We start from the raw sequence: 14,008 nt of genomic DNA, 5'->3' as shown, positions 1-14,008 counted from the left end.
CTGTTATTTGGTGTGGCAGAAGGGTAGGCTTAGGAAACTCAGTGACACAAAGTATCAAAGCCTACTTTAACAAACTTGGGCCTTCTCTGTGGAAGTAAAAAAGAAAGGAAAAAAAAAAAAAGGTTCAGTCATCATAGCTGAGTATCACTCTTTTTAAATGCCTAATATATTATAACTGGTTGTGAGGGCCAAATAGAAGAACTTGAAACATAACTGATAGAAAAAAAAAACAAACACTTCAGGAATAATGATCACAATTACCCATAAATACTACAAATAGATACCTAGGAGGTAAGCTCCTATTTGGTCATGGTTTTCAGAATTTAGTGCAGAAGAACACCACAGAACCTGATACTTGGCTACTTAGATCCAAAGAGGAAAGCTTTCTTTCAGGGGCACACACTTAAAAAAATCTGGGCATGATAAATCAGACCAGCTCCAGTTCTGCCTCTCTATTTCTCAAATACCTACATATTAGTTACAACCTAGTTAATATCTGGCTTACCTTCTCTCCTTTCCTTAAGTCCCAGATGAAAACATGTTCACAGGCTGGTACTGCCACATAGCGTCCTTTTTCACCACGAAGTGTCACAAAGACAATATTACCTTTTTGGCTGCCAATAAGGCCAAAGACTGCACTGGCAACGTAGCGTAGGTACTGCTTTGTGAGCCCCATGTCTGATACCACAGGTGAGGCAACTGTGCACACACACAAAGAAAAGTCAGTTCACTGGGAGCCTTGGTTCTGCTAGGCTAGCAAACACCAAATATTTAATCATGCAAGTAAAGCCTGTAATGTGTGGCTTCTTAACCTTTATTTATTCTGGATAAATCATTGACATAAATACTTGGACATCTACATTCTTTATTTGCTGTTGACTCAACACATAAGCCTTCACTCCTTGAGTTTTTCTTTTTTTTTTTTTTTTAAGATTTTATTATTTATTCATGAGAGAGACAGGCAGAGACACAGGCAGAGGGCGAAGCAGGCTCCCTGCAGGGAACCCAATGCAGGACTTGAATCCAGGACCCCAGGATTACCACCTGGGGCTAAGGCGAACGCTCTAACCACTGAACCACCCAGGTGCCCCCACCCCTTGAGTTTTAAATTGGTCACCTTGTTGTGCCCACCTCACAAATAACTAACATATGGCCCCAAAGCAGCTAAACAATTCACTTCTGTTCATTCAACCGCCATCAAAGTTTTACACCGAGGTTGACAGATTGAGCCTGAGTAAAATAAAATCCCTAACCTCGTGAGGGATATACATATTCTTGCACAGTGGTTCTCAAACTCCAGTACGCATCCAAATCACCTGAGCGGAGCTCCCCCCCCCCCCCCGGTCACGCCCATGTTCTCTCTAAAATATTTTTTAAAATATTGTAAATATAAAAATCCTTCTCAATAACCTTACAAAGTAGGTACTATTCTTACCCCTCATGTTACAGACAAGGAAGCTATGCAAAGATATGTGAAGTAGCTAGCCCAAAGTCATGGACCTAGTTTTAAGCGCCAAAGCCAGGTTCCAATCCAGTCAAATCCCAAAACCTCTTCTTTTCACCACTAAGCTAAACTGCTCTTTGCCTCTGCCCCCTCTTTTGTCAGAAACTTCCATCTAACTCGTCGGTTTTCTGAAGTAGGATTCTTTTTTTCTCTTTCCACTGCTTCCTGTTCCCCTGGGTTCCTGCGGGGTTAGTTGGTCTCCTTCCTCGCCCTGCCCCCTTGCTTTCGTCCTACTGTTGCTCCCACCTACCCTAACGTGCACTGTCAGGTCAACCTATTTTATTAGGTCGGTGTTACCCTCTGAGGCCCACTTCCTCCGAGGCCAAGCCATTCTCGCAGGCTTTTCCGTGGCCTGGATATTGAACACCTCGAACTCCTCGAACTCCTCGGCTCTGGTCTTCTGTATTTCACGTGCACGATCTCCCCGCCTAGGGGAGAGGGGTCACAACCTAGCCTTCCCCCGCGGCCTACCATCCCAGCTTCCTACCTACGGAGCCCCCAAACAACTCGCTTCTACGATGCCCTGACGCCGGGGGCAGTTACAGGCCTGTCCGACGTCCCTACCCCGAGCCTTCAGTCAGGACACAGTGAGGAGGGCTCCGGGCACGGATCGCGCGGCCTCAGCATCCTCGGGGCGGCGGCGGCCAAGCGCCAGCCCCGGGCGTGTGCGGGTGGCCCCCGGCGACCGTAGGTTCGCAGTCGCTCGGGGTCCCCTTCACTCCCTAGCAGCCCGCCGCAAACGCCCGCGTCTCATCTGCTGCTGGCGCCGCCGAGGCCTCTACCAGGAGCGAGCAACTGCGAGCGGCGAGCAGGGGCGACCGACCGCCGGGCGCACACAGCACTCACCTCCGCCCGCACGAGGCTCCCGGCCGCCTGGCCCCGCCCACAGGCCCCACCCCTTCCGGCTCCGCTCTGGACCCGCTTCCGCCCGGCATTCCTTCGGCCTCCGAGGAGGAAATGACGTAAGGCCGGAGTCTGGTCGGTGACGGCCGGCCGGTAGCGGAAGCCGGCGTTTGGCGGCTCCGTGCTCCTGCAGCTCGCTGGTCCCTTCTGCCTCCCGGGACTGTGACGCGCCAGGCCGCCGCGCTCCTGGCCACGGGTGCTCGGGGATGCCGCTCGGCCGCTTTCTACGAGGAGCTTAATCGGCCCGGCTGCCGCCCGGATGGGACCGCCGGGGTGCTGTGAGAGGCGGGACCGGGGCCGGGAGGGAAGGCGGGGCGGGGCGGGGCGGGGCGGGGCGGGGCGGGCGGGGGGCGCGGCGGGAGGTGCTCGGACTCGGCCGGGGCTGGGGGTGTGCGGGTGGAGAGGGTTGGTGCTGTGCGCCCTCTGGAAGGATGAGCCCGCCTCTTCGTCCCCAGCGGCTAATCGGGCTCCTCGGGCCCGCGGCGCTGTCGGGGAAGACCTGTCGGCAAGACGGCACAGGGTAGGCAGATCTGGGCGCCAGGGACCGTGGCGCCGCGGCCACTGGGAGGCCTGCCCCGGGATGCAGGTGGGGCAGGGCGGCAGGGACTCCCGCCGGCTCCAGCCCCAGGGTCGAGTGTGTGTTGCGGTGCACGGGGACCCGAGGTGCCACAGCCCGAGGGCGGCTCGAGTCAGGTCTGAGTAGGGGCTAAGCCCAGGATGCTGAGTCGTCTGCATCCCTGCAGTCCCTGGAGTGACGTTGGTCTGGCTTTGTGTCTCGGCTCCCTGGCCACATGAGGGGGAACTGCCCACGGCGGACTCCTCCTTGCTTGGTAATTGAGGTTGAGGTGCTCTTGTCACCAGGTACGCAGGAGCTTTTCCCTCCTGCAGCTCTGTCGGGCTTCTCTTCTTGGGCTGTACAGAAATGCTCAGACTTGAGTTTCGACGTCTGTGGTTGTGGAAAATTAAAGCTAGCGTAGAGCAGTACGAAGGAAGTAAGCCCCTGGCTTCGCTTGTTGAACAGGATACCTGCAGCCAACCTAGAACTATCTGATTGTTTTCAGACGTGTTTTGCAATCGTAAGACATGTGCAGCCAGTCAGTCTTTCACATTCAAGAAAATTGCAGTCGTAGCGAATGGATGTGACGAGACTGTAGATAGACGTAGGTGTTTTGAAACAGGATTGCTGTGGGTTGGATGAATGAGAAGGGAGGATATTGTGGCAACAGACTATTATTTCAGTAAGTTTCACGGGGAAGGGAGTATTTCGGTGGGTGTGTACGGTTACTGTCTCCCGTAGGGGATGTGCAGTATATCATTAAAGGGGGAAAACAAAATGTGCGCTTCAGTAGAAAACTGCATAATCTAGATTCTATCCTGAAAGCCATTCCAAGAAAATTATTTTACGACTCTGCAAACTATAGACGACTAATGTCAATACTAAGTGATTTTTGTCTACTGACATGCAGATTCTGTCCTCTTAGAGATTCAGTGGAAGTTACCTTCTTGGACATTCATTTTGATATTCCTTATCTATTAATGTGTTCAATTTTGGGATTCCTTTTATGTATCACCCGCAGGCTTCTCTTTTGACTTGAATGTTTAATTCATTTTTACGTTTGAACGAGTCATGATTTTACTTAAATGTTTTTAAATGTTATGAAATATGGGAAGGAGCAATCACAAATTGAAAAAATAATTTTAATAAGAGTTGGTGTAAGAGCCGCTTTGTGCTAAGATATGCATCATGAAATTCCCAATTCATACAGTATTAAAGAGTATAACCCTAATTTCTAATTTAAGTTTCAAATAGTTCAATATATTAGTACTTATAATTAGGACATAGTAAACTTTTTTGAATATGAAGATGGTACTACGGACTCACCATTGGAGCCTGTGCTTTGGATATTTTTGAATGACCATGTTAAATTTGACATAGGCCATTGACACCACTTAGAAATACTTTTTTATACCGTATTTATTGGTGGCCTATCTAACGGCTTCAGTTTGTTTCTCCAACCTAAGTGACTTTAAAAAAAAAGGTTATTTCCTTTTGCGTAGAATGATTTTTAAATATTATAATAGATTTGATGTTGGGATGAAGGTACTATACACAAATATCTAATGTGCTCTGAAGTTTTAAATATTGGAATACAAGGCATAAAGAATGCAAGCCTGTAATTAATGCAAATACAGTGAAAGAGAGCTGGTAATTAATGGTCAAAAGCATGGACAGCTCTCTTCATACTTATATCCAAGTCTGTCTAATCAATGTAAGCATTTTGAAGAACAAGCAAACAGATTTAAAGTTCCTGTTTTTCTCTTTTAAACGATACCATTTTCTTTTTATCCAGACAAAAGCCAGGTTATGCCAAGACATGATCCAGGGTATTTTGCCTGATTTGCACTTAGTCCTAAACAATAAAAACCTCTCTAGCCAATCCAGTTATTCATATAAAGCATTATTTAGAGGACTTCTTACACTAAAAGATTGGAAGATTTGTTTAAAAAAAAAAAAAAGGAGCACTTAACCTAAACGTTGACAATATTGAGAAAAGAGACGAGCCACAGGGTAATGAGAATGGTTTATACTTATAATGCATTTGAATTATAAACGATATAGAGTGTTCTCTTCGTATTTAGGTCCTCATTCATGAAGATACTAAAGGTAACCCTTAACATAGTATGGCTGAGGAAATAGGTATGATCCCTTCTGAAATCTTATGTTTGTCTCATGTAGAATTTTTTGATTCTGGACATATAGATGTCTTGCCTCAGGAGCCTTTAATACTAGGATTTAGTGTTTGCTTATAAAGCTGTTCAAAGTACAGAACTGATCAACGGATAGTGGAAAGTCTTGGTCCTCTTTACTGTTAACCAAAATTCTGGCTTTAGCTATAGATTACCCTTTCCCCCTCCCTCACCTGAGCACTCTGTGTTCTTCCTATCACTGAGGTTCTCATTCTGAGTCTGGGAACCTTCTCAAATTTATTTGCAACTCCGTGCTTGTGTGGGCTCATCATGTACTCACATTTTGGATGGTAAAAAGGTCTTGACCTTTTATATGATTCTCAGAGGAGTCAGTGGCCCTAGGAATGTTAAGAACCACTATACCTTAAACATCAGGGATCAGATTTTCCTGCCTAGCTTGGCTTTGCTGTGTTGGAGAAGAGGGAAGATTTAAATCTCTCTTTGGTGAGAAAAATCAATTTCTGCCCAGAGATGGAGCTTAAAAGGAATTTACCCTTTGTCAAATGCCATGACACTTTCTATAATGCCGTTAAACTATGAGAGCTCTGAACTGTGTATTTATTACTCATTTAGTACCCAATATCTTATGGGTCACAGTGACTTTTAAGATCTGGGAAGAAGGTCCAACAAATTATATATATGGACAAGATGTGATTAAAGATATAGGAGAATCACTAGAAGTGTACCATCAAAGAAGGTAATAGAATTTGAAAGAATGATCAATAATTAATGCAACTAAAAGTTTCCGGATTTGACATTTGTTTAGTCCTTGTTAGACCTTGAAAAAGCAGTTTTAGCATCGTTACCAGAGACGGAAGCAAAACTGGAGTAGGTTGAATGAATGGGAGAAAAGGAAATAGAACTGCAAAACAGATTTATGCCTATAAAGGTGAATGGTGGAACAAGGAGTTTTGTGGGTGTCTGAAGAAGAAATGGGGTAGGAAATTTTTTTGAGAATAGGAGGACCAAGGGGAAGGAGAGGTCAGATATTGTGAAGGGAGAGTAATGACATTTTTTTAGAGGAGAGCTGGTGAAGTGCAGTAAAATGCCTAAAAGAAGGCAATTTGGCAGGCTTTAAAGTGTGGCACCTAGATGTGCCCTTACCTCTGTAAAACCCTTCTACTTTTAATCTCAACCATCACTTTCTGGAAGAGACATTCTCTGCTTCTCCAAATCTAAATTAGCCTTCCACCTTGTTCTTTACAGAATACTTCTCACAGATACTATGTATTTATTTCTGTGATTATGCATTTGTGTGCTTTTTGTGAGTCTGTCTGTTCCATTAGAGTCTCCACAACTAGCAATACTTGAATAAAGGAATGAATATAGTAGGCAAATAAGCATTTATTACTGGCAATTTGTATGGATCATGAATTCAGTAGCAGCTTAGTTTTGTGGTTCTGGCTCATGAGGGTTTCTCATGAGGTTGCAATCAGGATGTCAGCTGGGCTGAAGTCATTTGAAGCCCAATTAAGTCTGGAAGATCCAGGGTGATTCCTTCACCTGCCTGGGCATTGATACTGGTTGTTGGCAGGAACCCTCAAGTTCTTCCCACGGGGGCCTTTTCATGGGTTGCTTGAGTGTCTCGCATCATGCAAGCTAATTCCTCCAGAGCAAGCACTTCAAGAAAGAGCACCAATATCTTTTATGACTCATCCTTGGAAGGCATATACTGTCATTTCTGCAGTATCCTGTTGGTTACATGGGTCAGCCCTATTCATAATAGGAGGCAGCTGTACAGGGGCAAAGATATCAGGAAGCAGGTATCCTTGAAGGATATCTTGGAGGATGTTTACCACAGGTGCTATATGGTATAGTATAGAGAGTCACCCAAGAATTATTAAAACAGTTTCCTAATAGGGTTGATGGAGGGCCTAGTCGAAAACATGAATTTGTCTTGGCAGAAGACAGGATAATTACTAATTTTTTTTTCTAGTAGTATAAGCAGGATTAGGAAAAATAGATGTTGATTGATCTAGGTGTTAGGAATTAACAAATCATTACAAGGGCAGGCATTGAGATAAATAAGTGTATCTTAATTTAGTTATTTGTGTTTGGTCTTGGTGCTCATTAGAGTCTTTTTTTTTTTTTAATTTATTTATTTATGATAGGCACACAGTAAGAGAGAGAGAGAGAGGCAGAGACACAGGCAGAGGGAGAAGCAGGCTCCATGCACCGGGAGCCCGATGTGGGATTCGATCCCGGGTCTCCAGGATCGCGCCCTGGGCCAAAGGCAGGCGCTAAACCGCTGCGCCACCCAGGGATCCCTCATTAGAGTCTTTGACAGCAAGTGTTTTAGTGTCTGCCACACACGGAGACAAGTTTTTATCTCCACAGTGGTGCAGGTGACTTTCACATTGGCTCTGAGAAAGTTGTAACAACTTTTATTGTGCCTTGCCTTGTGCCAAATTATATCATTTAGTCCTCACAATAATTCTAGAAGTATATTATTTTTGAAATAAGGAAAACCCTGGCTTACAGTCAAGGATAACATACTGTTAGGTCCTAGACCTAAACTCAGGCCTGCTGATAACAGAGCCCAGGCTTTCACATAGTACCACCCTGCCACTCCTTCAGTAGTATAGTTGTTGCATGTGGAAATATTTATCTCAAAAACGCTAAAGAAGCCAGATTAAAACTTGTACATTTGTTACAATTTTACCTATCATAGGAAAAGTTAGGAACTCAAAAAAATTTGGTTTTTCCTCTCAACTTTTTTTTCTTAAATGTTCTGTAATGCTCTTAGAAAGAAAAGTTATTTTAAAGAAGTAATTTTGTCCTGAAAGTTAACACTAGAGTTTGCAAAATGAAAACTGACTTTTATGTGTAACGGAATTTTTTTATATTATACTTAAGTTTTCGCATGGGTCCTAGTCCCCAAAAATCTGTGAATAATTTTTTAAAGTGTGAATTTCTGCAGAGTGTCATTCTGTTGAGCTTCAGGCAGTTCAGCCATGGAAAATGCGTGTAGTCTCTCTTTGTCCTCTATTCAGCTTGTCCAGCTCAGGTTTGAATACAGCAGATCTCGTGGTTGCCTCCAATTTCAAAGGCCAATCAGTTGGCCCAAACTCCAACTTCTAAACATTAGTTTCTTTATTTCAAAATAATTTCAAAGGCAATTTTTTTTTTTTTTTGAGAACATTTGCCCTTTAATTTGCATTTAAAATCAGTTTCTTTAAATATTTTAGTTACAAGTTCTGAATAGTGAAGACAGAGTAGATGCTGCAGGCACTCAGTATCAGCTCCCAACCCCCTCCTGCCCCAAGCCTTGCTTCTCTGCTCAAGATCCAAAGGGGCATGCTAAGTGGCTCCTGGTGTCAAGTGGCCACTGCAAAGGCAAATTTTGTATCGAATAATAATCCTCTTATACAGGTTTATCATAGTGTAAGCTATAAGACCTTTCAGAAATTGTTAAATAGATTATCACATTTCCTACTCCACGGTGCTGGTTCAGGAATTAGCAGATCGTGCCTGATCCACGGTTCATTGCACTTAGTTTCTCGCATTTCTCAGCAAGAAACACCAAGGAATTAGATGTAAGAAGGCATGTTTGTTCTCCTGGCCTCTAACAACAAACATTAGGATCACACAGAAAAACCTATCAAGAGGTTCACATGCTACCTTTTGTTCCCAGATTGTCGGTCTGCTTAGTGTTACCAGAGACCTCCACCTTACAAAACCCAATAATCAATTCCCAGTCCTGTTACTCAGCATTTCAGTAGCATTTACCTTAGCTGATCCTTAAGCTCTCCTCAGAATACTTCCATCACTTGGCTTTTAGGGTGCCATACTTTCATGGTGTTCTTCCTGTCTTATCAATCCCCTTTATTTCATTTTTTGACTTGTCCTCTTTGCAGCCTGTACGTTTTACCTTAGGACTCAGTCCTCTGATCTCTTTTCTCCATTCGTATTGTGTCTGTTGGTAATCATGTCCAGTTCCTACAGCCTTAAATGCCACCCACAGTCTGAGTCTTCCAAATTTATGTCTGTAGCCCAACCTCTCCTCTGAGCTCTAGCCTCATGTAGCTAATTGTGTGTCTTACATCAGTGCTTGGCCAAATGAGGGGCATCTCAAAATTTACACGTGTAAAAAACATGAGGAAAAATGACCTTGTCATTCCCACCGCACAACCTACTCCAGCCTCCCCCCTTCCCTGTAAATAGCATTAGCATCTATATAGTTACTCAAGGAAAAAAATCTAAGAGTTACCTTTGATTCTGTTATTTTCCTTTACCCTTCATATTCATTTAGCACATCTTGTTGACTCTAAGACTCTACCTTTCAAAATACGTTCCAAATCCAACCATCTCTTGTCACTGTCTCACTTAGATCACTGCAGCCATTTTCTGCTGGTCTCTTGTTTTACTCTCGCCCCCACTCCATTTCACTGCAGCTAATCTGATCAAGGGTTATTTATATTAAGTCATTCCCTCTATCAAGATCCTCTAACAACTTCCTGCCCATATTTACAGTAAGACTGAACCTACTTATCATGGCTTACACACTGCATCATCCAGCCTTTCCCTCTCACTCCAGCCTCATCACCTACTACTCATTACCTAGCTTATTCTGTTCTATCCAGAGCAGTCTCCTTGCCCTTCCAGCTCCCTCCAGCTCCTTCCTTACCTTTGGGTCTTTTCTCTTAGTATGTCCTCTTTCTGAAATACTCTGCAGGGCTTCCCATGCCCATATCCATTTATTTAGCTCTCTACTCAGATACCACCTTTTCTTCTCATCATATTACTGCTTCCATTCTGTTGGATACCTGCTTGCTTGCTTAGTTATCATTTATCATCTCTTCTCCAGGAAGCATAAGCTCAGTAAGTGTGTGGACTTGCGCTGTCTTATTCACCAGTATATATCCAGTGCCTAGAACAGTACCTATTACACAATGAATGCTTATAAAGATTTGTTAAATGAATGAATCTACATTTTGCTGAAACAGCTGTCTGACTTCTTGGCAAATTAAATATCCTTACTTCTCATTGTAATACTTGATACTGTGTGTCTTCCTATCACCCTCTTCTAATTTCTATATTTCTGTACAGCCAACATCCTACCACATTTGTGTCTCATGCCATACCTTATAAATTGTCCAGTTCTGTTAATTCTTCCTTGGTATTTTGCCTCTCAAATCCATGCTGCCTTCTCCATCTGCTCTATTAAGTTCAGACTTTTCTTACCTCTTTACTTCTTGATTGCAGGAACCTCCCTGCTTCTCATTTTGTCTTACTCAGTTGTCATTAGGATCTTACCTCCATATTATCAGTTTGACTGAACTTTTACTTTTTTTGACTGAACTCTTCAAATTGTGCATATTACTTATTTTTATATCTCTTGCAGCACCTAACACTCCCCCCTTCCCCCAATAGCAAATATTCAGTGAATGTTGACTGAATTGACCTGTGTTTCTGGAAAGCAGAACTGGTGGGCCATGTGATTATTTTAATGGCTATGATTCTCTGAAAAGAATTTGTGCTTAAATAATTCCCCTTTCTTCCTGGTTTAGAGAAATTATAGCAATTCTTTGTTGTATATTGGTTTTCATGGAATATTTTAAGCGACTAATCATACAATGTCCTATTAGAGCATTTCACAGTAGAGATTTTTTTTTATCTAATAGAAGTAAAGTAGTATCTGTACTTCTCTAATAAAACAGTTCTTTCTTTTCTTTTAAGCTAAAGTCTCCAGTTAATATTGAATTGCTGAGGAATTTGGGGAAAGAAGCTGAAGTTCCCATTCCATGGATCCCTTGGGTGCACCTTCCCAGTTTGTGGATGTGGATACACTATCAAGCTGGGGCGACTCGTGGGAAGATGAATTAAATACTTCTGATAGTGCAGCTGAGACATTTCAGGAAAACACTATTAGATCACCTTTTCTTTACAATAAGGATATCAATGGGAAAGTGGTTCTTTGGTAATTCTTTGATTAAATTATATCATGTTATAATGTTACAATAGTACTCATAATAATTCCTTCTAAATTTTTCCTCGTTTCTTCTAAACTTTTTTTTTTTTTCGGTAAGGCCTAGCATTGTTGAATTATTGTTTTGCGTATACTTAGAGTTTTATTGAGGTATAATTGGCATACAATAAACTCCACATTTTTAAAATGTTACAGTTGGGTGAATTTTGACTTGTATGTATCCATGAACCTGCTATCTCACTTTGATCACCACAATCAAGATAGTTAATATTTTTATCACTCTCAAAAGTATTTTTTTTGTGTCGCTTGGTAATCCTTCTTGCCTCCTACCTACCCAACTCCACATTCTCAAGCAAATATTGATCTTTCTTCACTATAGATTTGTTTGCATTTCCCAGAGTCAATAAGTGGTTTTTCACATATTCACAAAGTTTTATAACCATCACCACAGTCAATTTTAGAACATTTTCATCACCCCAAAGTCCTATACCCATTAAGAGTCATTCCTCATTTACCCCATCTCACAGCTGTAGCCAACCACTTATCCTCTGTGTATAGATTTGTATCTGCTGGACATTTCATGTAAATGAAATCAATTGTGACTTAGTATAACATTTTGAAGGTTCACCCATGTTGTAGTATGAATCAGTACTACATTCCTTTCTATGGCCAAATAATCCATTGTATGGATATACCTATCACATTTATCAGTTTATCAGTTCACTGACTGATAGACCTTTGGATTATTCCATTTTTAGCTATCATAAATAATGCTGCTGTGGTATACTCTTGAAACCAGCCACTTTAGCATGTAGAAGCATTCATTACAGTGAAAAAGAAATTCAGAAAAAACAAAGGCATATTATGAGGGTTCTGTGGGTTTCAGGGTTGTAGCATTTGCATTGAAGATTTGTCTCCCTGAGTTCAGAATTGCTTTTCTGCTATTGCTTAAGCTTGTGAGCTACCAAAACCAACGTTATGAAGGGAGTGAGGATAGAATGTCTTGAAAGAATTAGCAGTTAGCTTTGTTACCTACCTCTCTTCCCCACGGTTGTTTTTTGTTTATCATTTCCTCAGGAAAGGAGATGTGGCATTACTGAACTGTACAGCCATTGTGAATACAAGCAATGAAAATCTTACAGATAAGAACCCGGTGTCAGAGAGTATCTTCATGCTTGCGGGGCCTGATTTGAAGGAGGATCTCCAGAAACTTAAGGGTGAGATCTCTTAGGTATAGTGTTGCTTTTATTTTTGGTATTTGAAGAAGCATGTTTTGCATTTAGTGAGAATACTGAGTAGATGTAGCTGTTTTGTTGTTGTTTAGACTACATAAAAACAGTTTTTGAAAATCCCACGTTGTGTTAGAAATGGAACACTGAAACTACTCTCAGTAAAACTCTGTCATGTTCTTGAATTTGAAAATGACAGTCACTGTAGCCACTTAAATCTTTGGTAGTGCTTTCTTGGCCATATATTTTTCTTGCACTAATAAACCTTGCAAAACAACTATCTTCTCTAAACTGAAAAATTTTATCATAATTTGATATTGATAGAGAACTTTTTTACATACCTTGTGGAAAGCAAATGTTGCACTTTGGAAGCTGACTTATCCGAAATGCATTGTAAGAGCAAAATATATTCTTGTTTAATTTTGCACTGCCCCTTTTTTCTTAACCAAAACATTCTTCTGAGAATATTTCATTGGAAATGGGGACAGATAGAGTTCTAGTAGTTCAGAATCTTGTTTATTTTATTTGCATTCATTTTCTTAAATTACCAACTTAGTAAACCAGGTTACTGTTATTTGAGCCCAAATAGAATATTGTGAAATTCAATTATCCCATTTTATAAAAAGTATTTATGAAATACAGCAGTGTTTCTTAAAATGTAAACAAGAAATCTCAGCTGTATAAAATCTTGATTTCTTTGACCTCTATCATTTAACCATGAAAACTGTTTTCTAACCTAATAGGGGTATTAGAATTTGAACAGGAATGCATAATATTGCTGACCCCATGAAAGAGAGGATAGAGAGAGAAGAATTATATTATCTGATCAAGAAACTGAACTCTGACTATGATAGCAGAAGGAGGAAAAAAGCCCTTAATTAAACTAAAAATGTGATACTATGAAGAACATGTAGAAACTAGAAAATGTTGTAGAGATAATACTGAGAAGTTCTTTGATGAAAGTAATAGAGAAGCTGGTCTGGAAAAATTCCTTATGGCCTGTGTGTATGTATGTGTGTGTGTGTATTCTCACATCTTAGAGCTGGACTTATAAGAAAAAAGGAAGTAATAAAATTTAATACAAGCATACAAATGAAACTTCAGTATTTAACATTATGTGTTTGAAAGTCTCAGAGCAGGAGTTCATGTTAAAACTCTGCTCTTCCCTGTGTAATGTAAAACCAATTACTTCATGTCTGGGCCTGAGTTTCCTTCTCTCTAAAGTGGGCATGATAATAGTCCCTGCCTCAGTTTCTGACACATAACAAGAGATTAGTGAGTATTTGGGGATGGAAACAGTATCATGAAAATCAAATTTAAAAATGAACATTAAGTGCTAGGCACGTTCTAAGTGTTTAATGTTATTACTGGTGTTAGCTACAGGCCTCAGTTGTTTAATGAGTTGTTGACAACCTGAAGAGAGATTATTTGTGATGCACCGAGGGCTGGATACTTAATCCTGGGGATCCCTGGGTGGCACAGCGGTTTAGCGCCTGCCCTTGGCCCAGGGCGCGATCCTGGAGACCCGGGATCGAATCCCATGTCGGGCTTCCGGTGCATGGAGCCTGCTTCTCCCTCTGCCTGTGTCTCTGCCTCTCTCTCTCTGTGACTATCATAAATAAATTTAAAAAAAAAAAAAAAAGATACTTAATCCTGTCCCCTTTTTGCATCTTCAGTAACAACTTCATAAGTGTT

General features: G+C 41.6%; 2 protein-coding genes across 5 annotated transcripts in view; one reads left to right on the top strand and one right to left on the bottom strand.

The window, feature by feature from the left end:
- WDR3 (WD repeat domain 3) overlaps positions 1-2,381 on the bottom strand; it is a 29,191-nt gene extending 26,810 nt beyond the window's left edge. The window contains exons 1-2 of one of the 3 annotated variants that reach the window (XM_055312555.1): positions 2,351-2,381; positions 506-699 (exon numbers count right to left, since the gene is read on the bottom strand). In XM_055312555.1, the coding sequence (XP_055168530.1) occupies positions 506-676 (171 nt within the window). In that variant the 5' untranslated portion in view covers positions 677-699; positions 2,351-2,381. The other 2 variants (XM_055312556.1, XM_055312557.1) reach the window with 2 other exon arrangements.
- An 86-nt stretch (positions 2,382-2,467) lies between these two features.
- Positions 2,468-14,008, top strand: part of GDAP2 (ganglioside induced differentiation associated protein 2) — an 80,234-nt gene continuing 68,693 nt past the window's right edge. The window contains exons 1-3 of one of the 2 annotated variants that reach the window (XM_055312126.1): positions 2,468-2,685; positions 10,835-11,075; positions 12,162-12,301. In XM_055312126.1, the coding sequence (XP_055168101.1) occupies positions 10,900-11,075; positions 12,162-12,301 (316 nt within the window). In that variant the 5' untranslated portion in view covers positions 2,468-2,685; positions 10,835-10,899. Of the gene's footprint in view, positions 2,686-2,796; positions 2,928-10,834; positions 11,076-12,161; positions 12,302-14,008 lie in introns of those variants that run through there. The other variant, XM_055312127.1, reaches the window with a different exon arrangement.

The sequence above is a fragment of the Nyctereutes procyonoides genome, unplaced genomic scaffold (genome assembly GCF_905146905.1).
Source record: "Nyctereutes procyonoides isolate TBG_1078 unplaced genomic scaffold, NYPRO_anot_genome, whole genome shotgun sequence".
In the NCBI taxonomy this organism is placed as follows: Eukaryota; Metazoa; Chordata; class Mammalia; order Carnivora; family Canidae; genus Nyctereutes; species Nyctereutes procyonoides.
This window is presented reverse-complemented; position numbering and strand designations above follow the sequence as displayed.